This window comes from Dermochelys coriacea, chromosome 1 (assembly GCF_009764565.3).
Source record: "Dermochelys coriacea isolate rDerCor1 chromosome 1, rDerCor1.pri.v4, whole genome shotgun sequence".
Classification (NCBI taxonomy): Eukaryota; Metazoa; Chordata; order Testudines; family Dermochelyidae; genus Dermochelys; species Dermochelys coriacea.
This window is the reverse complement of record NC_050068.2, coordinates 158,764,464-158,791,032: the sequence shown is the minus strand read 5'-3', so window position 1 is coordinate 158,791,032 and position 26,569 is coordinate 158,764,464. Positions and strand designations below refer to the sequence as shown.

Here is a 26,569-nt window from a genome sequence, read left to right as displayed (position 1 = left end):
ACCTGCCCTGACATTCCAGAGACACTGTTTGTGATGTTCCCTGCCACAGAGCAGGGTGATGCGTTTCCTTTAACCTTTCCCCTTTTTTTAAATTAAATTGATTAAATAACTTGCATTTGCTTTAAATTGTATGTATTGATCAGGGGGTCAGGGAAGTGCCCAGTGCAGAGAGAGTACCCTGGAGTGGGGACACACTAGCCTCTGTCCTAGGTGACCGCAGCAGGGTTGGGGGTCGAGCCACCCCAGGAATCCTGGGCCCAGCCTTGTCAGGGTTACAAGGACTCTGCCAGACAGGAGAGCAGAAGGGGAGTCCTCTGGGTAAAGGAAATGGGAGCGAGGACTCTGATCCTTTCACTAGCCCACTTCACCAGGGTAGTGCAGAAGCCAGGAAAGTTCCCCAAAATAGCGGGACCATTCCTCCCGCTTACATTAAGGGAGATGGAGTGCAATTTATCCTTGTATGGGAGGAGGTACAGCAGAGCGCCACCCTCCCTTGAACACTGGCCACAGCTATTTACATATGGGGACATTGCACACCCCTTTCCTTCTTGGGGCACAGCCAAACCAATCACTCAGAAGTAAAATAGAAACTGGGATTATTTTCTTATCTCAGGCACTTAGTGCTGTTAACAAGGAAAAAAAAAACTCCAATACTGTTCTTAGTCAAAGAAAACAATGGAGTGCTTAAAAAATGAGACATTATTTCCATATAACAGGAGGTTCAGCCTCCCACTGGAGGAAATGGACAAGAGCTCTTGGGTTCTCTAGCAGGTGAGCCAGAGCACAGGGAGAGAGAGGCACCAGGCGGTATCAAAAAGGGCATGCCCCTGCAGGGGGATATGGTGTCAAAAGAATGGGAGGGAGCAGAAAAGTTTCTATTGGGAAAAGGTGCTAAATTGGAGAAGCCATCTTCTCAGGGACCAAAGTACCATAGAATGAGGAAGAGCATCTCATTGTGGGAGGACTCTGGTGTCTTAAAAAGAGGGGGTGTATATCTTGCTGGTCCTTGAGGAAAGGCCTCCCTTTCTTAAATTTGGAAAATATATCTGTGCGGGGAAGGTGGATCTCCAGTAGCCTTTCATAAGTCTTAGATTTTAAAGGGATCGTTAAGATCTAGTCTGACCTCTTCCATAACACAGGCCAGAGAACTTCACCAGTGATTCCTTCATCAAGCCCAGGATGTGTGGCTGAGCTAAACTAAGTCTTTTTGAAAGACATCCAGTCCTGATATAAAGCCTTCCTGTGATGGAAAATCTGCCACGTCCCTAAGAAAGCTGCTCCTTTGCCTCTCACCAGCCACCGTACTGTCTCTGGCTGGGTGGGGAGAGTTGACCTGCAACCTCCCCACAATCTCTTCTACAGCACAGCCCTGTGGTACAAGTCATCTCAGGTGTGTCTTGTTTTTCTTGCAACTTGCCATGCAGAATCAAGATGATGTAACAGAAGGGAAATGAATGGAAGGGTTTAGATTTGCCTGTGGGGATGTTAGCAATAAATTCACATTCTTTTCTGTTACCACAGAGGAACCAGAGCATGTTTGAACTGAAATCCTGATGCTTCCTTCTGAGACCTGTAGAAACAATGTTCAACAGCTTTTTGCTTTATGCAAAAGCTAAAACAAAACTATCGGCGACAGAGAACAAATTGAACAGGCCTGGATTGTGGATGGTGCATAGGCCAGGGGACTTCTTCGGCACCATCGTGGCTGGAATTCCCCCATACACAGAGCGAATGCATATTCTGCTTCTTTTCTTAGGAAAGTGCAGCAGACTTCGTCTAGCCTAAACCCGACCTCCTTCCAACCCCCTTTGGGGAGGTGGGAGAAAGCACCTCTGTGCTTCACAGCCTGCAGGGAATGCTATCATGCCAGGTCCTTGCATGGGGTGCAAGAGTGGAGAAATGTTCCTTGCACCATTCTTCCCACCTCTGAATAAAATCCCAGACACAACCCACTCCTAAATACAAATTTTCATCATTCACAAGTTTGCATCAATGCCAACAAAAGGAAACACTGAGTCTACTTACGTAGTGCCTGATTTTCAGTGCGACTTCTACCCAGCCTGTTGTGTATGTGCAGCTTCATACATATGCATAACCCTGAACATGTACTTCTGTGCACCAATATATGCATAAGCAGATGATAGTATATCACATGCATGCATAGGAGACTGCATTCCCTGTGCAAAATGCATTCATTTACAAAACAATCATTCATGAAAAGTTGCACATGTACATTGGAAGACTTTTAAAAGTCAGGTGCACGGCCTGTGAAAGAAAACTGCTTTGAAAAGCTGAGGCTAGTATTCTCTAACCAGAACATATTTCAACATTAGCAAGATTTCAGTCAGTAACTGGGTGAGCCTTTTTTCCCCTCCTTGCTACCTCTTGGAAATGAGGCTTCAGTAGCATTGTGGCTGAGGATACACAGAACCAGATGACTATGCATTGAAACCCTAAGGATCACCTTTGCCATTAGCACCATAGCATGAGGTGGAGTTGTATGCAGATAACACTGTTTCAAGAGCTGAAAGCCTGAACTCTTGACAGATCTGCGATCCTCCAGAGATTGTTTAGTTGGAGGAGGATAGAGGTTCTCAGCAGAGGCCCTCAAGCAATGTTTGATTCTACAGAGTCCAACTTAATTGACTTTCAAACTACCTATTTCCCCAGGTTTTTTGGGAGTCAGAGGGTTGAGTGGGCAGAGCCTCCACTTTGAAAGACTGCGTGTGTTAAAGTTGCACTTGTTTAACTTCTGTTTAACTTTTGATTTTAAACGGAGGTCATTTAAAGTGGTGCAAAACACTGTGTGGATACTTATTTTCATTTTTTCAACAGTTATTTTGACTTCATTAAGAATTCATTTAAGCTAAGCCAAAACATGCTCTTCTTAATTAAGCCAAGATGAGAGTGTTCACACAAACTTTTAGCACTGGTGTATTAAACCAGTACAACTCTCTTGTGTAGACATAGCATAATATTGATATTGGACAATCTGGATTGATGGTCCCAATCTTTAAAGACGCAATGGATTTTAAAAAAGAGACGCTAGTGATTTTGTGCCACTCTGTAGGTGCCCAACTTGACACCTTTTAAGGGCCTGATTTTCAGAGAGCAGGTAGTTGGCAATTTCTGAAAGTCAGGTCCCCTCAAGGCATCATGTTTGGCATTGAAAAATCAATAGTACAAGCACACTCAGAGCTTTGGATATACACATTGTACTAGCTGAAAGATCAAAAGTTCCCGCACATTTGAGCTCAACCTTTCCCTCATATTTCATTATGGACGCAGAGCAGCATCTGTGTGACAGTATATCACCCTTAATTTTTTTCCCCATAATTTTTAAGCCTTTGCCGAAGAGTTAATTTTGTCCCTCAGGAATGGCTTCTGTGCCAGCCTCACCTACTCTTTTGCAAGGTGTAGCCGATGCCTCTTATTGCAAAAGGCTGCATGGAAAATGTTCATGAGCATATGGCCTTATGTTCAATTAGAAGCTGATGCACGATTATTAATCTGTTTGGAAAGAATGTACTGGCAAGGTGGTGGCTGACAACTTGTTATAAGGAGTTACATGAGTGAGCCTTTCCCTCTGCTGCAACTTCTGGTGTTTGTGGATAGCAGCCTTCTAGGCACCTTCCACACTCTGCACTAAGTGGTTCAGATGCAGTAGGTTACAGAATTCCTTTTCTGTGTAGTGGGAAGAATAAATAGTTTGGGGACATATTGCAAAATATAGGATGTTGTCCAAACAGTCAGGAAAACTATTCCCAAAAGACAGATTAGGTAACATCAACCCTCAGGGTCACTGCTGATGGGATGTAGATTGCCGAGTAGGTTATACCAAGCTTTTCAAGTCTAACTTGAAATCTAGTTCAGATTTCAGGTAAAAGCAAGTTTGAGATCACCCCCATTTCTAGTGGACATTAGCAATTACCAATCACAAAATGAAGGATGATCACCATCAACACTGTTCGAAAGGATGACAATTTGAGTAAGGTGTTGGTGATTAAGATTGAGGCAAGTTACAAGGGACCCAGAAACTTTTCTGATAAAAGAATTTTCATGCTTTTGCATTTTCCACAAGGATATATATTTTACAGGGAACACCTTGAAGGGATTCAGAATAATGAAGATATTGATAGGTGCGTCTGTCTCAGGAGAAATTAAGAACAGAACAAAGTTAAAAATAAACCTAGTTCTAAGTCAGTTTCTTTCTGGTCTCTGCTTTAGAAAGTGCATTCTAAGGACTCCATGCTCTTAAAGGTGGCAGAGATTTAAAGGCTGCATTGTGTATGTAACCCAGTGTACTGGCTAATAAATACTATAATTGGCATGGAGTAAATAGCTACCTTCTAATAATAACCAGCATAGGCAGTCGGTGAAGTATCCCATCCAAACAGGTGACTTTCAAAAAGTGCTAAGCATCCTGCAGTTCCAAATGTAAGTGCTATGTATGGATTTAAGAGCCTAACTTCAGGCTCCTAGTTTTATTTTTATTTTATTTTTATTTTTTTTTAAATCTTGGTGTTAGTTTCTCTTTAACAGAATTCTTCACACTGGTACATTCCACAGAGTAGCTAATAGTTTGAAACAGTTGAATATGTATTTGGAATGGTTTCGATTTTTTCATCCGATTACTCAAGTGCTTTGCTATACAGCACTAATACACACAGAACTTCATTCTCCAGGACTGTCATATGGCACCTTTTATGAGCAACAAATTCAAGTGAAGAAAGCTGATAAGACCGTCTAGCCTTTGATTTGTTTTAATTAAATGCCTCAAGCTTTTAAACTGAAGACAGTCAACATTGAATCATGTATATAATAGCATAATAAACTGCTGTTTTCCTCAATCAATAAGAGCTACTTAACCTGTCCCCATTGATCTGCTTGCAGTTCAGTTTATTGCCCCAAAACAGAACAAAGCCCTACTCCTTTAATAATGGAAGGACAGTCATTTGTATATTCCCCCCCCCCCCGCCACACACACGGTTTAGATGTTCAGTTTGCTTTACCTTTCTTTTTCCTAATAACTACAGCAAACTTTGCCTAAGTAGAAGAATTTACATACAATAGATATAGAACAATTATATTTATTGATAAACAGATCACATTTGAACTTTGAAAAGAGTGAACTTTAAAAGGCGTATTAAAACATACCCAGGCCTAAACAGTCTCCATATTTTCTACGGCAGAAAATGTATATAACTGGTAGAAATACTATATACACAGTATATTTATATTAGACTATTCATCACACAGTTCATTCATTTAGGACACATACTGTGCCACTGTACATGTGGTTCTATTATATATCTAATCTAAACAAACTGCTTGTGAAGAGTTCTATAAATGTTATTAGAACATAACATTTAACTACAGTTTATCATGAATTAATTTCAGCCAAAAAAAATAAAAACCTTAGTTGTTTCTAGTTTCACACTAACAGATCCTTATTACACAACTGACCGGTAACAAAAAATCTTATATTTTACTGATCTTACATTATATACAAGTTACTATTGCATATCAAAAGTGAACTTCTGTGCTTCACTCCACCAGCCAGTCTGAGAATTCTTCTACCATATGCATAACTGAAGATAGTCTATTGACCATTCTGAGTAAACAGAAATGTGTGGCTTTATAATCAACATCTCTATTACAATGAAAATGGAGCATTTCCATATTTTTCCATTTTGTACCTTCCGAAAATGAAATTATGACACTTAGCCACATGATCCAGGTTGAAACAGGTCTATCCTAAAACACATTTTAAATAAATAGCTTGCGTCTTTCCAACAATGCTTATTTCAAATTGATTTGTGTACTGTCAATGCCTCCATGGTAACAAGTTATATTAAAAACCACACACGCACACCAACAGAAAAGATGGATTATGTAATAAACCAGTCATCTGAAATAATATGCTTGTCCCACCATGTGTCTGAAGAAATCAGAAGGCAGGATGATAATACTTAAATGCAGACATGGCACATTGAAAAATTAAGGCACTATTTAAACTCCATCTAATTAACCCTCAACAGTCCTGTGAGGTTAGTTATACAAGTATTTTCATCTCCACTATACAAGTTGGAAAAGAAACAAAATGCCTTGCCCAAGACCACGCAAATGACAGACCTAGAATCAGTACTCAGGAGTTCCTGGCTCTTGGTCCTACACTCAGTTCCTTAGGCCATGTGACCTCACTAAAATGCAGGTTCTGATTGGCTAGAATTCAGACTTGTCTGCAGAGTTAATAGAAAAGCAGGTCACTGCGCAATTCCAGGAGAACTCCCAAAGAAAGTCAAGCTCCAGTAAAGATCTCAAGATTCAGAATATGTTCATCTAAGTCTCACTTAGCAGCATGACAACAGAGCTATTCCCAATTTGCTTAGCCAGCTGCAGTGGAGTCTGAAACTTGAGGCTTTGCAAGTCAGCAAGGGCCCCATGTTTTAATAGAATCTCAACTGTTTTTGCATGCCCGCCTCTCGCTGCCAGATGAAGAGCGGTCAGCCCTTCCTCATCAGAATCATTCACATTTTCTGAATTGACGAGTTCCTCGACTACTTCGGCATGTCCGTTTTCAGCAGCAAGGTGGAGCGCTGTCCTGTTCAAAGGGCCTGTAGCCAGAACATTAGCCATTTCATCTAGCAATAGTTTGGTAGTTGCTAGATGTCCATTGCGAGCAGCTAAATGAAGTGCGGTGTATCCCTCCGCTGTTGCTACCTCTATTTCTGCACCACGATTGAGAAGCAGCCTCGAAGTGCTGGTATGGCCAGTTTCAGCAGCTATGTGGAGAGCAGTCTGCAGAAGCATGTTCCGTATATTGACATCGGACTGTAGTTCTATAAGAATGCGGGCAACTCTGTAATGCCCTCTTTGTGCTGCCAGGTGCAGTGGGGTCCTTCCATCCACCGTCTGTGCGTTCACATTCACACCTGGCTGTTTTGCCAGAAGTTTTACAATGGAGAGATGACCTTGCCAGGCAGCATAATGTAGTGGCACCCAGCCATCCTTGCCTTTGATATCCACGTTGACACCTCTTCTCAATAGTATCCGCACTATGTGCTCTTGTCCATGCTGGCAGGCTATGTGTATGGGGACTCTTCCTTCAAAATCAACTTCATTCAGTGATGCATTCTTATCAAGCAGCATTCGGGTACTGAACTCATCCCCATTCTGTGCAGCAAAGTGAAGTGCAGTCCACTGATCCTCGTCTTTGGCATTCACATTGATTTTCCGTGCCAGAATAAGCTCCACAATGCTTTTCATTTTCTTCTCTATGGCCACATGGAGAGGAGTGGACCCTTTTTTGTTGGTCAGGTTGGGGTTGACATTATACAGAAGGAGCCACTTGACACATTCTTCTTGACCTGCTTCAACAGCCAAGTGTAAAAGACTGGAGCTTCCATCTACGACAAGATCAACATCCTGGGGCTGGAGAATCTTCATCAATTTGCTCGTGTCTCCAGATACAATTGCCTCAGCCAGTTTTCTCTTCTGAATATCTGTTGTGCCAATATCTGGGTTGGGAAAGAGCATCAAAATTCTATTACAACCAAGAATTTATTTTCATGACTGAAACACTGAAATAGGCTAACAGTGAATAAAGTCATTACCACCTTTCCTTTCCTAGGAATTAAGCTAGTTTAATCCACACCTCCTTGCAGTATAGTTAGGACAGTTTTAAAATCAGATTTGGAATGTGTGCTAGCTCTGTTCTTGTCTTCTCTCATGAAAGTAGGCAGGAGAACTTGGTGGGATGGGAAAGACATTCTGCAGGTGATCTGTCCCCACCCCTGAAATTATCTCTGGTTTAATCCAGGGCTAAATAGGGTCTTTAGGAGCACTATCTTGGAAGTGGAAAAATCTAGAGTTCTCATCATGTCTGTATTGAACCAACTGTGTGACACTAAGATAAGATATTCAAAAAAAAGAAGCCCAATTATAGGCACCTAAAATCTGTATTTAGGCAACTAAACAAGTTACTTGATTTTCCGTAGTAAAATAAGTGACCACACATCTCCTACTAAGCCCATATTTAGGCACCCTGGAGCTTAAGTTTAGGCACCCACTTTTGGAAAAAACAAACAAACAATTAAAAATTTAAAAAAAAAAAATCTTTGCCCTAGTTTCAAATCGCATAATGCTTTTCCATTTCACGTTGAAGGTTTATCCAGCATTTAGGTGAACAAATTAATAGTGCTAAGAGCAAAACAGTCAATGCTCTGATTTATGGAACAGTGATGTTTATAAAATACCCCTCTCCCTCGGCTCATTCCAGTCAAATCACCAACACTTACCACTTCCAGAGTTCTCCCTCTCAAAGGACAGTGACAGGGAACCTCTAGAGGAAAAGGCTGAATCCACAGATGAAACCCCTGAAAGCCTCTTGTCACTGGAAGCAAGTTTGGACTCAGAAGAGCTACGACTGAGTTCTTCAGGGCCTTCCATTGTCTGTGAGATCCCCGAATCCAGCTGGGACAACAACTCAGAGAGGCTATAATCCTTAGCAGATACTGGAGTGGACTCACGTTTTGGCTGGGATAACACAGGCATTCCCTTCAAAAGAAAGGAACACATTTTAAAAAAATGTGTCTGAATTTCACTTGGCAGTGGGGAAAATTAACAGCAAGAAGTCAAAACATGTTCATTTGCAGGTATCTTTAAATGCTGTTAAAGCCAAATGAAAAGGTGTCGAAGACTTCACGTACTAGGAAATAATGACAGGGTTTAAATCAGTATTATACATTCAGGGAGTCTCCAAATCCAGCTGTTCCTCCATAGCACTTTGAAGATCAATCCTTTCTCCAGGTCCAGATAGTTAACACTCTCAATCAGGCCCTCATCATCTCTGTTACTCTAGCTATTTACTCTCTGGCTTTCCTTACACTGTCTCCTCATCCATCAAACCCACCCCGACTACCACCACCACACACACTTTAGTCTACACAAGAAGCACTCAAGGATTATTTTTTGTGCTCAATCTGCCCTTATCCCCCTTTAAAGCCCTTCCACTGACTCCCTCACCTCCCTGCCCCCCCAATAACCTAAAATTCTTAGATTTCAGTGCCCTTCATAATACTGCTCTCCCAACCACACCTGCCTTGTTTCTTATCTCTCCCACTGTTTCACTAATGGTCCCAACCTCACCCTCCTCATTATCCTCTTCTCCCACAGCAGTTTTTGTGCTTTCTTCAAAGTCCATCCCAATGCATGGAAGGTCCTTTCTGATTTGCAAGTCTGCTATTCCGGTTTGCATTCAAATCCCTCATCGAGATCCACTTCTACCACAATGCCGACACAAAGTTGCCCAACTAAACCACTACTGGAGGGGTACTGGGAATATTACAATGGTACTATAGGGGGGTTAGGTCAGGGCAGTGTTGGACTCTTGTACATTATTTCACTTCTGGCAACAATTTAAGATTTGTTTAGAGAGCGTTTGATACTAGCTTTGTATTAAATGTTGGAACAAGAACTACCTCTGAATGTGGTTCCTGAGATTTTTTGGTGGTCAGGTCCTGAGCGATCATTTCCTTTGTTTCATCTTCTGGTTTTTCACAGAGATCCTCTGTTTCTGAGGTGATTTCTTTGAAAGAGGCAAGAAAGATTTAATAGCCAAACAAGCGATTATTTGTTTGAGAGGCATTTAATGCTATTGAAAGGTGCTTGGATCAACAGTACTGGAAATTTTTTTTCCCCCCTTTCACCTCATAGAACACACATCGAGGGCAACAATGTAAGTTCCCCCCCACACACACTGCCCACTATGAGTGTGCTATTTTCACCTTATCTCTAGACATGAGAGTGTAGCTCAGTCTCCTGGACACTTAATTATGGCTTTATCCAAATGCCAATGGCCAACAAGACACTAGAAACTGAACAGAGCCCAACAACTCATTACACAAGCTAATGATCAGCTGTGAGATAACAAATCTGTCAGTACCTGCCTGATCCAGATTCAGATATGTGACGGAGACGCGGAAGTCTCCTCATCCTCAGGGCTTCTCTACATTTGAAATGCTACAGCAGCATAGCTGCAGTGCGTCAGTATACCCACTACCTATGCCAACAGGAGTTCTCCTCCCATAAGCCTAGGTAAATCCACCTCCATGAGAGTTGGTATCTCAGTCAACGAAATAACTCTTCCATCGACCTAGCACTGTCTACGCCAGGTCTGGTCTACATTGCTCAGGGGTGTGGATTTTTCACACCCCTGAGCATTGTAGCTGTGTCGACCTAACTTTTAAGGTGTAGACCAGGCCGCAATCATCATCCAGGGTGGGAGGAAGAGGGGAGGGGGGAGAAAATAAATGAATCACACTATAGCAATTAACATTAACAAAATCTAGAGAGGATTACTGCATTCTCTTATGTGTTTACAGTTGGAGCACTTGTGTCTGGTTTTGGATATGCTGAAGGCTTTTTTTTTTTTATTTAAATTAAACTGCCAGAAACTTGTCAGTTGTAGAAAGACCAATCCCATTCACTGGTTTATAATGTTAGGCACCATGGCCCAGGGCATCCAATGCTCTCCCTCACCACACCAAATTCAATCTTGGCTAGGATATGTGCTTTAGGAAGTCAACCTACGCACTCACTCCCCAGGCAATGGCTACAGAGATTACCCAGTTCAGTACATGTCTTACTTCTAGGACGTTTACACAACAACATTTCTTCATGGTCAGACTGGTCTTCATGTAATCCCTTCCCCAAGTGAATAAACTTTCTGTATCCTTGTCTTCACAACACAATATGCTCAATGCATTGTGTTACCATCAGTTTATACAGGATTTAGTCCTTAATACTGAAATGATTCACAGGAGAGATGGATGGCTGCATTATCAGGAAAGGTACCTTGAAATGTTGGCCGTTTGCTAGGATCGTCTTGCCAGCACTTTTGCATCAGTTTGATCAAGTTATTACACGAGCAAGGTCTGGATTTGGATATGGCAGGTAGCTCTGGGCGGTGGCCTTTAACCACTTTTACCATAATATGCAAAATGTTGTTTTCCTCTGCAAAGTAAGGGCCCACAAATAAAAACAGTTTAGCAAAATGATGAGATTCTTTTCCTTGAATGGTTATATGAAAGTTCAGTTGCTTCAGTTGAAACTTGGGTTCTCTGCATTTTTTCCAGGGTTGGAATATATTTTTATTGTGGTATAAAAACAGTGAAATTTGAATTTAAAACCTAATTGCTAGAGAATAAGTTGAAGTATCCAACTATACTTGCTTTCAGACCAATTGGCGATACTGATGTCCCTGAATGACACTGCTATGTTTCTACCACCTATGTTAGGTCACTTTACAAAACTGCAGGTTGGAGCAAAATACTGGTCTGTGTTACTGTACAATTTTTGCACTTGCCCATCTGCAGTAATAAAAGAGGAAGGACTTGTTCTCTTATTCATGTGCCTCAGATTTTCATAGAAGCTAATAGGATCACACAGCAATCTCTACAGCAATTCAGCCTTCAGACATACTGTTTCTAACAGTTGGTGAATCTACCACCATTCTCCATGCTAACATGCATTATCATGTAGTTCAAGTGATGAAAGCTTGCACTTTTAGATCCAGTGATCCAAAGCGGAGTCCCTGCAGATTATCCAAACAGGGGTTTTGTTCAACACAAGTATGCTCTGTCTAACCACTAACATATGCTGATCCCAGGAATAGAACCCAGGATTCCAGATACTAGAACTGGAATATTGGGTAACTCTGTTTAACTTTAACATACAGTAAAACCTCAAATAGGGACAGAGAAGGGGGCAGGAACAAACAAGATCTTTTTCTCCAGAAAATGGATGGTAGGGTGGAGAAACTAACCTTCCCAAACAAGTTTGTTATAGATTTGAGAAGCTAACCAAAGGGTAAGCTAGCATAGTTTGCATTTCAGCGCATTTATTATGCGGGGGGGGGGGGGAGAAATACTAAAATAAATAATAAATAAAATTGATCTACGTCAGAACAAACTCTTCCTTGGGGCCCTTTGGGTTTATAGTTAGTCTCTGAAGACATTTCTTGCAGGATGGATACATATGAATTAAGAAGAGGTATACATCTGATTTTTATTTAAATTGGATTTTTTTAAATTTAAAATTATACTTTAAAATAAACCAGCCATTCTTAAAAGTAAAGCTAAATGTAACACTAGTTATGTTAAAGCCAAAAATTATAATCTCTTAACACATTTAAATAAATAAATATGCTGAATTCATGAGCCTCTATCAGAAACTCTGAATTAAAGGCTGCTTTCATACATAAAGAAAAGATTAGAGGGGAAAAACATAACTTTTGAGGTCAAGCTTTACAAATATGGTATAACTGGTCAACCTGTACAACTTCTCATTTTTCAGGAGATTTAGGCAAGTAGGAATTTGTGCTCCAGTCACTGTCACTTAGGCACATGTGAAAATTTTCCCCAGGCTGATGTGAAATAATCAGTTTAATTCATTAATTACAGTTAATTCCTCTGTTTAATTAGTCAAATAGCTATAAATGCGAAATATGTTTTGATGAGAAGTTTATATATTCAACACATTTAAGGTTGCTTTAAATAAAAATAAATTTTATATGCAGGGGGGGGTGTAATTTCCAGTTACCATCCTAAATATAAACCATACTTGAAATGTGTGAGCTCAGAACCTTAGTTAGGGACCAACACATTGATATGCTGCAGAAATTGAGGTTGGTCAGTCAAGACACCTCAATTTGGGATATGCACACAGAGGGAGCAAAGAATCTTGTTCCTTTATGTACATCCAAAATATGAAGCTCATGAACAAAGCAGCATTGGCTTACCTGCAAACGGCTTTTTCTGTGTGAGGACTCCCCAGATCACTATAGAAAAACTGTAAAATAGATATTAGGTCTGTTAATCCTACAGAAGAAAATGAGAAGTTCACCTCATAAAAATAGTTTATTTTCATTTGTGTCAATCCAGTGCTTTTGAGTCTTTGAGGTGTACCTCAACTAGCGTACAGATGACCTCTATGAGATTAGGTGTATTTATAGGCTAGGCCAAGAACCATGCCTGAATGGCAGTTAAAATGAAATTATGGATCTTATGGAGAGGACTAACTAACAGTGTCCAGGCATTAGTGAGTTACTGAAGAGAGAGTCAGAATCATGGTTACATTCGCTACTAGTTTACACCAAGTCACCACGTTGCAAAGTAAACTTAAAGATTCAAAGTGAAGCCAGTCCACAGTTTGCCTTACATTCGCTTAGCACATGCATTATTTAAATTAGAAAAACAGAATATTCAGTTTGCTAGGACTGTGTTGACAGTGAAGATGATTTCACCCCTTGGATACTCTGTACCCACTGAAGTCAGTGATGAAACTCACTCACTCACTCAAATAGGGTCAGAAATTGAAGGGTACACCTACACTGTTAAGACACCCTGCCGCAGTGAGTCTCCTACAGACTGGAGCTCAAGTCTCAGCGCTAAAAATAGCAGTGGGGACAATACTGCTCAAACTGGAGTTCGGGCTCTAAAACCCAGTGATGTGGGGAGAGGGAGTCTCAGAGCCAGAGCTCCAGCTCAATGGGTGTGTCTATAGTGCTAAAATTAGCACTGTATCATGAGGGTGAGTCTGTAGACCTGGACTGAGAGTCTCACTGTTGCAAGGGTTTTGTTTGTTTGTTTATGGGGGGGGGGCAAGAAGAGGAGAAAAGAAGGGGGTTGCACTTACCCTCTTAGGGTACATCTATGCTGCATGTAGAAATGCATGCCAAACTAGTCATTAACAAATCAGCATAAGGTTTACATAGTTAATGAGCGTTCTAAATTAGTTTCCAGAATACTGAAGTCATAGGACCAACCCATCAGTTTATGATACAATTATAAACTTTAGGATAAACTTAGATTCTGTGTGTGTGTGTGTGTGTGTGTGTGTGTGTGTGTGTGTGTGTGTGTGTGTGTGTGTGTGTAAAAAAATACCATACTGTACAATTTAACAGTGCTTCACTTGAGAAAGGATTAAACACAAAATAAAATAAGACCAAAACAATCAATTAGTCACCAACGCCTCAATCCTGCAAAGACTTCAGTGGGTCTACTTTTCCTCTTAAAGTGAAGCATATAAATCTTTGCAGGATCAGGGCCTAATCTGGGATTATTTATTTATTTATTTTTTAAATTGTGCTTGGTCTGATATTTTAGAGACAGACTTCCAGAACTTTAGAGAAACTAGGCTCATTTTTACAATTTCAATGTTGTATCTTTTAACAAAGGATTTTTGATAGCTTTACTGATACCTACCGAGAAGTATGTACTGACCTGTACACATCATGCTTAGTGTCAAAGTATCTGTTCTTCTCTCTTATACGTTCTGGAGGCAGATATGCAATAGTACCACATAGACCATCTATGCTGAGATCATGGGAATGTGAAAGTCCATTGCACTTTGCTAATCCAAAATCAGAAATCTGCAAGAGTAGGAAAGGGGGAAAAAAAAAAAAAGTTACCCATAAAAACAATTACACTTCAGATGATTACACCTAAATTTTTCTTCAATGAGTTATATCCCTACATTACAGTGAATTGTCATGTGGAATTATCAAGCAAATAAATTCTGAAATACTAAGATATGGTAGGCTTGCTTTTTTATTGGATTAACAAGAAATAACTAAAAAAAGTTTGTGAAGATATTAGCCCATAAACTAAAATGAGACTTTTCTTTTTCCAGTTAGCCCATTACAAACATTTGCACTTCTATTACCTCAGTAGGGCTACTTCACATGATTCAGACTGTGAAAGTTTGGCTAATGTAGTCCATAAATTAATACAACTATCACTTTTTCCCTTCCAAGCAACATCAAGTTAGAAAGAGTTCTGATCATGTACGTTTCAGAGAAATTTTGTAGCTTGCTCAAAGCCCAGAAGAATTACCATTAGAGAATGGTTATCAGGTTCATCTATGTTGCAGTGATTATGTCTATGTAACTAACAAGTGACATGTGCAGAGGAAGACACAATGTAAAAAAGTAGTAGGGATTTTTCTGGCAAGCAACACATAGCAAGTTGGAGCGAAGCCAGCTGAAGAGAAAAGAACAAGTGACAACAAGTTTTTTTAAAAAGGAAACACCTCCGATTTAATCTGAAGGATCAAACAAATATGCATTAATTTGTCCTCCAAGGTACATCACAGTCATAAATCAAACACAGCTAGATAAAGAATTTTCTCTTGTTGTACTACTTGATATTTTCCCAGCTATTTTAGGGAAGATTCTAGAATAATAGGTGAGAATTTCAAAAGATATTAAGTGATTTATGAGCACAAATCCCATTGATTTTCAATGGAAAATGTGCTCCGAAGTAACTTTTATGCTTTGGGGAAAAAGAATAAAAAAAAAAAATCTCACCCATTTTATACAATAGGGTTCAAATGTCCCCTTTTGTGTATGAAGGGACAGATCTTCCACTAACTCATTCATGTAACTTTTTTTGCTCCTTACAGCATCTCCCTTGAGAAAATTCTATACGTTTATATCACCTATTGATTTGAGGCAATGTTAAAAGTTATTAAAATAAGAAGTTTGTGGGAGATTCTGACTTATACTTTGGGGATTCCTTCCCCCACCCTTACACATTATAACCAGTTTTATGGTGTTAGAACTCAGACTTCAGTCTCAAAGAAGATTCGATCTCCCTGTTAATTTTTCGTTAAATTTCAGAACATTCCCTTACCATAAGGGTTAAGAAAAACTCCCCTCTGGGAGCAAGGAATCAGACAGACATTCTTACTCCAGAATTGTCTGGAAGGGTAATTTCTAATATTCATAATGGTGTAATAGACAAGTATAACCCTAACCCACTTAGAGATCCAATACAACAGTGGAATCAAGTTTGGTGCAGAAAGATGCAGAACAGGAAGAATAGGGAAGAGAGACCCAGACAGGCAAATGCTCAAAATCGTGTTGCATTTCAGAGGTGCTGAGAACCTGCAGCTCCTATTAACTGCAACAGCAGTTCTGAGTGCTCAGTGCTTCTGAAAAATACAGCCCTAAAATGTCTGTTTAATCAGCGATCTGACTATGCAAGTCTAAACAGATCCAACTTGGAAGAGTCCTGGTACCTGTATGTTACGATTAACAGTGCAAGGTAGTGGATTGTGCACTTCCCATGAGATTTACAGGGCATGCGAGCGTTTGCTCATAATGGCAGTAATGTACCATCCTAATATAAACAATGTAGGCTTTAGTGTTCAGTTGAAGTGTAATATAAAATAGCACATATGTACAAGTTCAGAACAGCTCCTCGCTCACCTTTTCTTTATAGATCCAAGGCAGTAATTCCCAAAACTACAATATAGATTAAAGGTCTTAGAACCAACAAAGGTAAGGAAACAAAGGTAAAATTGGAACTGTACAATGCATCTCTGTGGGTCTGTTGGGTTTTTGTTTTGTAAACATACTAGTCTGAATGTACAAAAGGGTCAAATGCATATAGATAAAAGGAAAATCCAGAACAGCAAAATTTCCACCCTGAACATGCCAACATACTGCAAAGGGCACTGAAAATTAAAGTACTGTATCTGAGGGCTGCAACACCCAAGTCAAACAAGCATTTTCTGGAGGGAGCTTTTGTGGGATTAAATTAGGTCCTTTGAAGTAAGTTTTCAACAGTGTGTGTGGTATTTAGTCGCACAGCTTTTATTAAGACCAGTAAGAAGCATACTGCAGGTGGAAAAATGTAACGATTTAATGTAGGTTTTCCCCTTTAATTAGCTTGTTAGAGTTGTCCCCCATCCACACCTATTAAGTTATGCAAAATGGCACAATGTTAAATGTAGTGATTCAGAGTTTGGCATGTGTGTGTGTTCTTGAAATGGATATCTTCTCTAACTAGTATACACACAACTACCAGCATCTGGAAACTCCCAAAAGGCATTTGTGGGTGACATCATTGTTAGAAGAAAGCTTAACCTTATTCCTTAGAATAGTAATTTACGTTCATATGGAGCCTTTCATTTCAATGTGATTCATGAGCTTACATAATTAAAGCACAGTTAAAATTGCTGCCACTTCTGGGGTGGAGGACAGCGTTCTACACAGCATGCGTATGGAGGTGAGGAGAGATTGAGAAACGTTTTCCTGCTCCCACGGGATCTTTCATATCCAGAGCATTTACAGGGCCTCTTCCTTCAAATGTCATACGGACAATGAGGAGGAAAGAGTAGCAAAAGTATTTACACGTGTTTCTGTACATATATCAGAATAGCATTTGGTACTGAACTTGAGGACATCAAATCATTTCTCCCGCACGGGTTTCAGTTTGTTCATGGAGCTTTGATATAGCATTTTTAGCTTGTTCAGCTCACACACACTTCTATTCTGATCATCAGTAGAATGTGCTCAGAATAACTTTCAGAATACTGGTCTGGCCAAACATGATTTCAAAAGCTACTTTTAATGGCCACTCTGGAGAAACTGATTCTCAAAGAGACATAGTACATTGGCATACCAGGTATTACTCATTGTGTTTGCAGATTATCCATAATGCCCTCTGAGCTGTCAGCTCTTTCATAACAGTACTGGGAGGTCTGAATTCTGGGAATTAAAAAGTGAGATTAAATTGTGCTTTTGAACACAATTTTCTGTATGTTATACAAGCCAGAACCGTGGAAGACATTTGGTGCTTTTAGCCTTTAATCTCGCGTGTGTTAAATTTCTGTGAATAAAACCAAAAGCATTTAGTCATCAACTGGGGTTCATTGCATCACACTTAGTGACAGAGTTCATAAACAGGTTAGGTAATATAAAACAAGATTAAATATTATCTCTGTTGGTGTGCCTGATGTTTATTTCATTCTCGGATATGAGAACACACCTGGAGAGCTACAGAGATGCTATGTTTTTCTTTGACGACTTTTGGAAACGGACGGGTGTTTAAGCTTGAACTGAATGGGTGCAGCGATCTGTGTGTTTTAGTTTCAAAAAATTGAACTAGTTTTTAACATTTCACATATGTTGGGAGTCAAAGCAAATTGCTACATTAACTAATGCAATCTATCCATATAGCTTGCATTTAACTTCTGCTTTTGTCTCCATTTCCCTGAATTGTCCCCAATTCATTTAAAGCCTTTGTTAACAGAAATATTTCTTAATTGGGATGGTTTTTTCTTTTAAATTAGTCAGATTCATAGAGTTTCTGGTAGGGCATCCTTTAAACAATACCCTGAAATGTTAAAATAAATTTTTATATTATTTTCTCGAAGGGTTTTTCTGTTTCTCTCAATATTAATCTTTTCAGCAAAGGAGAAGACAAAAGGAAAATACTGAAACTATATAGAAAGTAAACTGCAGAACAGAAAAAGCTAGTCTAACTTTTCAGTTCTAGTAATTTTGGACATTACTTGTTACTACAGTAGGTACATATGACATTGCCAGACATCTTTCAACTTGACTTGCCCCTTTAAAGTTCACATTCACTTCTTTAATAAAACAAAATTAGCCTGTGATAGGAAAGTGGTAGATGCAACAACATTTACATTTTAGTAAAGCCTTTGATGCAATGTTTCACAAAAGTCTCATTCCTAACATTTGTTTAGCTAGGAACACTAATGATACAAAGTAAACGTACCGGGGGTGGGGGGGGGGACTGAAGGTGGGGTCTAAATAACTGTCCTTAGATCTGGAAGGAGGAGTGAAGAGTAGACCAAAGAACACAGTGGATTGTATTGAGAGAGGTTGTCAATACCAGCCAGGGTAGAAAAAACAAGAATCTAGAGATCAGAAACTGAATCAGAAACCAGCAAAATGAAGTTAACCTGGAGGGAAAAAAGAAAAAGACTAGTACATCCAGGGAAAGTGATCTGAAACTGATATTTAAATGGGAGGAGAAACCTGGAAAGCGGTACGGCTGAAAAAGACCTAAGAGCAGTAGCTGCCAGAAAGTTAAAAGTACTGCAGCACAAGAGGCCAATGTGCTTTATGGATGAACATGAAGAGCACGGGTGAAAGCAAGTTAGAGGACTTACTGGTACACTGGAGTCCTGAGCAGGGGGCGTGGCCTCAACAGAAGAGGCAGGGCCTTAAATCCCCAGGCCCTTTAAATCTTGATTTAAAGGGCCTGGGGCTCCAGCTGCAGTAGTGGCGGCTGGGAGCCCGGGGCCCTTTAAATCACCCCCGAGCTACCAGCTGCAGAGGTGGCTGGGAACCCCAGGGCTCGGGGATGATTTAAAGGGCCCAGGGCTCCAGCTGCTGCTACCGCAGCAGAGCCCCGAGCCCTTTAAATCACTGAGGAGCCCTAGGGGCTCCTAACTACCACCATTACCCTGGGCTCCGACAGAGCTTTAAAGGGCCTGGGGCTCTACTGTGGTAGCAGCTGCCGGAGCCCTGAGCCCTTTAAATCTCCACCTGAGCCCTGCTGCCCAAGTCCTGGAGTAGCGGCGGCCGGGCTCCATCAGGGATTTAAAGGGCCCTGGAGCTCCAGCCGCTGCTACAACCCTGGCCCTTTAAATCCCCTCTGGAGCCCCACTGCTGCTACCCCAGGGCTTTAAATTGCCATCTGGGAAAGCCGGTCCCAGTACGGTGCACCAGCTTACTTTCACCTCTGATGAAGAGGCATCAGATTGAGGAATTAATACTCCAACGGCTCTTTATGGCAGCATCGGAGATACTGCATTTGTTCCTGGGCACCCAATTACTAGACAGATATTGACAAATCACAGGGAATGCAGAGAAGAGATATTTGGATGGCTTGAAATAACTCATAAGATTACCAAGAAAGATTGCCAGAGCCAATTATGTCTAGCTTGGCTAAGTGAGAAGTGGAGACAGAGTCTATAGTCTATATTTGAAGGGGGCAAACACTAAGCAGGGAGAGGAATTATTTAGGTTGGTACAAGTGGGAACAACAAGGAGTAATGGGTCAGAATTAAGAAAGTGAAAATACAGGCTGAATATCAGGAAAAGATTCTGGATAGTGACGCTTATTAATATGTGGAATCATCTTCCCAATGGAAGTATTGGAAATACCCATTGCTTGGAACTGAACAAGACACTAGAAAAAGTAGTATAGGAAAACAGTCCTGCATGAGCAGAGAACTGGACTAGATGATCTGCTGGGTCTTTTCCATCTCTAACTTCTAGGATACTTGTAAAACAGCTGCATGAACTTAAAAAAAATGCTTAGCAAAGCCTTACCGTAAATGTCTCATTTACAGATGACAAGACATCACCTTGAACTCTTTGAAATAGGATTTCTTATATTCATTTGTTTCTGGCTGTGGTTTACACCACCCTGTTAATTATCCCTCAATAATAAAATTAAACAAAAATACTATGCAACACCCCAGAGACAAGTTTATGGTACAAGGGCATCCACTTGATGACTAATGCAATAGGGCTGCACAGAAGTTAATATCCCCACATGGAATTTTTAAAATAAATGTTGTGCTTGTAAAAAGAGACGGGTGTGGTTTTTATTTTAAAAAGTGGAAAGACATACAGGAGCATTTCCTGTTTACAGCATTTGGGAGCTGTTTTGTTTGTTTCCAGGCTTAAGGACACACACTTTGTAAAGAACCTTTTCCCCTAGAACATGAATCCACTCTTCTTTTGCAGCCTGCAACTCTTGGTTCCTAAAATGAAAAAAGAAAAGGAGTACTTGTGGCACCTTAGAGACTAAAATTTATTAGAGCATAAGCTTTCGTGAGCTACAGCTCACTTCATCGAATGCATCCGATGAAGTGAGCTGTATGCTCTAATAAATTTGTTAGTCTAAGGTGCCACAAGTACTCCTTTTCTTTTTGCGAATACAGACTAACACGGCTGCTACTCTGAAACCTTCCTAAAATGAGTGATCACCTGCTAATTATGCTGCCATTTAAAAGGAAAAGCACCTGAATCACAGGCTCCATTAGCCTGTCAGGAAGAAAAATGCATATTAAGTCAGACTGCAAGGTGTGTGGCTATGTCTCAAATTAAAATACTAAATGTAGCTGAGACTGGACAGCTTCGTCCCCCAGAACACTGATGAGGTCCAGCACTTTGCCATTGCTCCATACTAGGGATCGCCTGGCGTGTGGAGGCATGGTCACCTGGAAAGATTCGCTGAGAGCACTCCATGCCTGGCTGAACAAATAGGAAGGGGATTTTCAAAATTCCCAGAGAATTGAAAGGGCGGGTCTGATGGTTGATCACCTGAGGGCAGGACAGTAGAGTTCAAAGTGATGACCAGAGTGTCTAGAACAGGCATTGTGGGACACTTCTGGAGGCCAATCAGAGAGCATTAATAGACCAGGGCATCCACACTGGCTCCGTGGTGCTCCAGCCGGGGCACAGCAAGCCTTATGCCTCTTGTCAAGGTGGATTACCAGGAGTGCTCCAGCTGCGGAGTCCAGGCGCTCTACATGCCTTGCCAGTGTGGACGCATTGTGAGTTAAAGCGCCCGGGGCTGCTTTAATGCACTCTAACTCGCAAGTGTAGCCAAGCCTTAAGTGTGGATGTTCACTAGTGAAGGGAAGGGTTTTTCCTTTGCTGTAGTTAATCCACCTCCCTGAGACGCCATAGCTAGGTCAACAGAAGAATTCTGTCTATGCAGTGGGGAGGCTGGCATGGCATAGCTACATTGCTCGAGTGTAAGTTTTCAGCATAGACCAGCCCTGAGATTCAGAGAACGGTTTCACCCTACACAAAAGGGAGCTTTGAGGCCACATTTTCTTGAGTGCAGGAACCCAGCTCACATACTCATGAATTAAGGCATCTTCAGTCTCTCCAGTTTGTCTGTAGGTATGCGTGTACCACACTGGCATTTGCATGTGCCTGAAAAGTATGGCTTTAACCTTGCATGTCTGCTTGCTCAGGGTGAATCCAACTCCCACCGAAGCTAGTGGGAGCCAGATTTGGCTCTCAGGTTGCTAAATTGTACTGCACTCTCTGATCATAGCATGTTACAGACATCAGCACCATCCTCATTTGTTGGTGCCTCTAGCACTCTGATCATCATCCAAATATATGCCGACTAGTACCTGAATACTAAGCGGCTTTTAGTAATCCTAAAAGAGAAAAATGCAAAAAACTTTCAGACTGATTACAGATGAGCCAAGAATTTGGGATTCAATAAAACATAGGCAATGGAGAACTTTAGACTTTATACTTAAAATAAATAAATGCTTGGAGATAACCTCCAAGCATTTAATAGATATGCAGAGCATGCTTTGAACAGCCATGTATATAGTCCTTTATGTTACTGTCCAAGAACCATTAAGCCACTATATTGTGATCTATTTCTTGGGAAGGTTCCACCCAAGAAGTAGGCCACCAGTGAGATGGTCTCAGACTTGAAGCAAGATCTAAGCTTGTGTGTCAAGGTGCTTTGCAGGCAAGAGAGGCTACTAGTGTAGTCTCAGTTTATATGGGCAAAATTCACTTTCATCAGCATAGCTTATTCCACCACACTGGAGCTAGACGATCTATACTGGCCAGAGCGCAGTTTGTGGATATCACTGTATCTGAGCTAGGGGCTTTTGCTGGCACAGTTGTGTTGGTCAGGATTCACTTCTCTTCACACCCCGACCAATGTAGTTGTGCTGCCAGAAGTCTGTAGGGTAGACACGGCCTGACTTAACTAAAAACATGTTTACTATAGCTCTGAACCTCCATCCCACCAGTAAGGAGATGTGTTTTTTTGTTTTTAAATTGGATAGTTGTTAAATGTTGCTAACAAACAAAATCAAAGCCTGACTTTCGTAAGTCTGCCAAATGATTTTCAGAGGAGAAGTACAATCACAACCACCACTGAAGTTATTGGGAGCGGATAGTGTTCCACACCTAGAACGTGTACAGAGCTGGCCCAGTGCACCACTCATGTTTGCAGCATATATACAAAGATCTGCTTAGGTCAGGAACAGTAAGGAGCGGTGCATGAGGGTCTTTTAAATGACTTTGTACTACAATTATTGATTTACCATTTAAGAGTTGGGTTCATTCAAGGGTAAAGAACTCAAAAAAAGAGTTGACAGACTAGAACAAGCTGTTTATCCATTTGGGGGACAGGTCACCACTTTGATACAAGATACACGTGACCACCAAACATCAGCCAACAAGGGACTAAATCCCACACCCTTGAAAATAAAAGTTTTGCCACCAACTTCAGCAGGGGCAGGATCAGGCCCAAACCTAGAAAACAAGCACTGAGCTCAAATTCCAAACACAAGGAAAGCCCACATTTTTAACAGAGTGAATGACAGGACTAGAATATCCACCTCAAATGGTCACAACGTGGCTGATGAGTGGGAAATTAAGTGAAAGAAGAATTTCTTAACATTAAGCCCATGAAAATCTCTGAGTGAATGTTATGATAGGTGTGGCTGGCTAGGGGAGGTCCACTTTTCACAGTATCAACTCTGAGCAAACCAATCGGGGGAGAACACACATAGCACCTCCAGGAATTCAGTCATTCCTGAGAATTCCAGCTCGAAGCCTGCTAATACTGACTAGACTCTGGCATGCCTACAGAGGCCCCAGATGGAATAGGGTTGCTAAGTGGGTGCTGTGGAAGACCTTGGAACAAACACAAATGACTTAGAAGTTCTCTCTCCAAGGGCCACATCCCTTTTCCCTCCCTGTTTACTGCCTTATCCCCCATCACAAGGGCAAGCTATTTGATAGAGACCTAAAAGTCAGAGTTTTCTGCTAAACTTTGACCCTGCTATTTTTTTTTTTTAAACTAATCTGGCCCTAGATCTACTACTTGTCTCTTCTTCAGAGGGAGACCTTATAGCCTGTACCAAGCCAGTTGTGCAATACTTCAGAATGGGGTGGGGGAAAGAGATGATTACTAACTAAACTCAAAAAGCAGGTTTCACGTGGTACAAATCAGTATTTCAAGTATTTATTTTGAACCCTCTGGGCACAGTTTTGCTCTCACATTCCTGTACAACTCCCTTTGAAAATCAGCAAAAGTCATGCAAAGATACCGTCTGACAGAAGTGAGACCTAAAAGCACACTCAAATAGGAGTACACCCTAGGCTTTACCTTCACATGATAATGAGCATCCAGCAGGATGTTGGCAGGCTTGAGGTCCAGATGGAGTAGTGGCGGGGACATGCAGTGCAGGAAGTTCATACCCACAGCTGTCTCATGGATAATTCGGAAGCGTAGCTCCCATGGCAGAGGTTCCGAGGCCAGAAGCTTTTCCAGTGATCCTGTCTCCATGTATTCCATGACCAAGCCAACAGGTTCTTTACAGATGCCATACACAGGAAGAATGTAACGAAACTTTGCCATTTCCATCTTCTTGGCTTCTTCCAATAGCTCCATACGCTCCCTAGATGAAATGGAACGTACCATACAGGGTTCAATGGTCATTCACAAAACACATACACACAAACACATACAGACGCATTAGCTCACAGGACTGAATAATGCATTTAATAATCCTTACTTGGTCAAGCCTCAGATGATGACCAGTATCCACAATTAGTGTTAAATCGATTCATCCACTGATTACATGCACAGCACTTGGTTTTGAACAGAGCACATTTAATGCTTAGGTTTACCATAATCTTATCTCCCTTGGCTATTAAAATCATTAGCCTTTTGTGAATTATAAGACAAGCTCATTTCCAATCGTGATAGGACAGTATTGCTCAGATTGCCTTGCTACACAAAAGTATATTAGGTCTGGGGACAAAAGCCTCAAACTAGTTCCTTAGAGAGGGGAGTTTTTCCAATTAGATGAATACAGTTACCATGTAAGTCCCCTTTCCAACATGGACCAAGTCCAGTTTGTTACTACAGTCCTCCAACTCTAGATAGCACTGAAAATGTTGACCTTCATTTTAAGTTAGCAGGCCCAGTTGGGCAAGTATCTAATATATCCAGATTGTCACTACACTGTGCAACACAAGCATTATTTACAAACCACGTGCGGTCTGATCCCATGCGTTGCTCCTTTTAAAGTCAATGGGAGTTGGGGCCATTCACTACCTCCCAGAACAAGATCCCACACTGCAAGCAATAAGGCAGAAGACTTAGGGCTGATTTCACAATCTAGTCATTTATATTTGTTTACCCGAAGTTAAGACCAAATCTGACAATACAAGGGTGCCCGTTCTAAGTTTTATATAAAGGAGAGAGAACCAGAAATAGAGAGAGGGTCACCTGTTAGGGAGGAATACAACCAAAAATTAACAATAAGACAATATACTGTGCAACTTTGGCTCATGGGTAACAACAAAACCAGGTTGCTTCTGTTCTCCAAGCAACAAAAAGAGGTATAAAAGTCATGCATCATCAGAAGCTCTTGTTTCATGCAAGCCCTTGCAACACACATGAGCTATCCAAGTTGGGAGGACTTTAGCTGCACTAGGGAGTGAAAGTTTGAATTCAGTAATTTCTAAAATGAAACATCTTATGTTCTTAAAACCTTTGTGAAGCATTTTGGAAGACTGTCTATAAAATCAGTTATGCAAGAATAGATAAAACTTCTGCATTTTGGTTGGTCAGCATGGTGGATTTGAAGCACTAGTTTCCCCTTAAAATGCAATGAAAATGTGGACTTAAAAATTGTTTGAAAACACACAACTTTTCACTAAAAATGTTAAAATGCAGAAAACTCCTACCACCTCTACTAAGGCTATGTCTACACTGCCACTTTCAGCGCTAAAAGGTTAGTCATTCAGGGGTGTGGGGGAAAAAAAAAAAAAAAAGAAAAAAACACACACCACCCCTGAGCAACAAAAGTTTTTGCACTGAAAAGCACCAATATAGACAGCGCTTTATCGCTGGGAGCTGCACTCCCAGCAATAAAGCTACCACCACTCATTTGGGCTGGTGATTTTTTTTTATCACTGGGAGAGCTCTCCCCTAGCGATAGTGTGACTACACTGCCCATGTCTCAGCATGGCCAGGCTGTAATGTGGGCAATGTAGACATACTGTAATACTTGTGTGGTTCGTCACTTCAGTCAATTAGAACCAGCAGTTCTGATAAATGCCCAGGGCCAGATCTCAAGCTGGTGGAAGTCAAAGCTCTGTTGACTTTAATTGAAAAATATCAATTTATATGATCCAATGATTTGGTCCTAAGTGTGTTGCACACCTTATGAAGCTATTATATAGAACCTGGCTTTTTAATCACACGTGATTCACCTACTACTCAGAAAAGTTAAGTGCTGATAGAGCTTTTCAAGAAAATTACTTAAAGAAACTTTGCTACTTCTTATGCTATGATCTGAAATGCAAGGAATGGAAAGTTCCATGGAATTCCACAGCAAATGACAAAGCTGCTAATGCAACCTTGTAAAATTTGAAAAGGATGTATTGAGTTGAGCAAGATCTAGCCCACTACTCTTCTGTGCTAGAGAAATTTAAATTCCTACTCTAGATGAGGATCATTATTCTGCTAGGGAAAGGACAGTAATGCTATGAAACCAGTTAACAAAAATCAAGATGCTATGCTGAACACTTACTGTGCTCCAAGTATTTACCCACTGTTTTTAGGAATCAACTTTGTAACAAAAATGTAAAAGTTCGAGTTTTACACTGTCCAGCATATCACAGCATAAGGCTGTGTTGAACCAAGCATTCAGCTAAGTGAGCCATGTGACTCTC

The 26,569-nt window shown here is 40.8% G+C and overlaps 1 protein-coding gene across 3 annotated transcripts in view; it reads right to left on the bottom strand.

The window, feature by feature from the left end:
* Positions 1-4,202: 4,202 nt before the first annotated feature.
* Positions 4,203-26,569, bottom strand: part of RIPK4 (receptor interacting serine/threonine kinase 4) — a 48,651-nt gene continuing 26,284 nt past the window's right edge. For 2 of the 3 annotated variants that reach the window (XM_038414777.2, XM_038414769.2), the window contains exons 2-8: positions 23,991-24,282; positions 14,286-14,434; positions 12,803-12,852; positions 10,858-11,016; positions 9,483-9,589; positions 8,301-8,559; positions 4,217-7,520 (exon numbers count right to left, since the gene is read on the bottom strand). In XM_038414777.2, coding sequence (XP_038270705.1) covers positions 6,343-7,520; positions 8,301-8,559; positions 9,483-9,589; positions 10,858-11,016; positions 12,803-12,852; positions 14,286-14,434; positions 23,991-24,275 — 2,187 coding nt within the window. In that variant the 5' untranslated portion in view covers positions 24,276-24,282 and the 3' untranslated portion in view covers positions 4,217-6,342. Of the gene's footprint in view, positions 7,521-8,300; positions 8,560-9,482; positions 9,590-10,857; positions 11,017-12,802; positions 12,853-14,285; positions 14,435-23,990; positions 24,283-26,569 lie in introns of all 3 variants that reach the window. The other variant, XM_038414759.2, reaches the window with a different exon arrangement.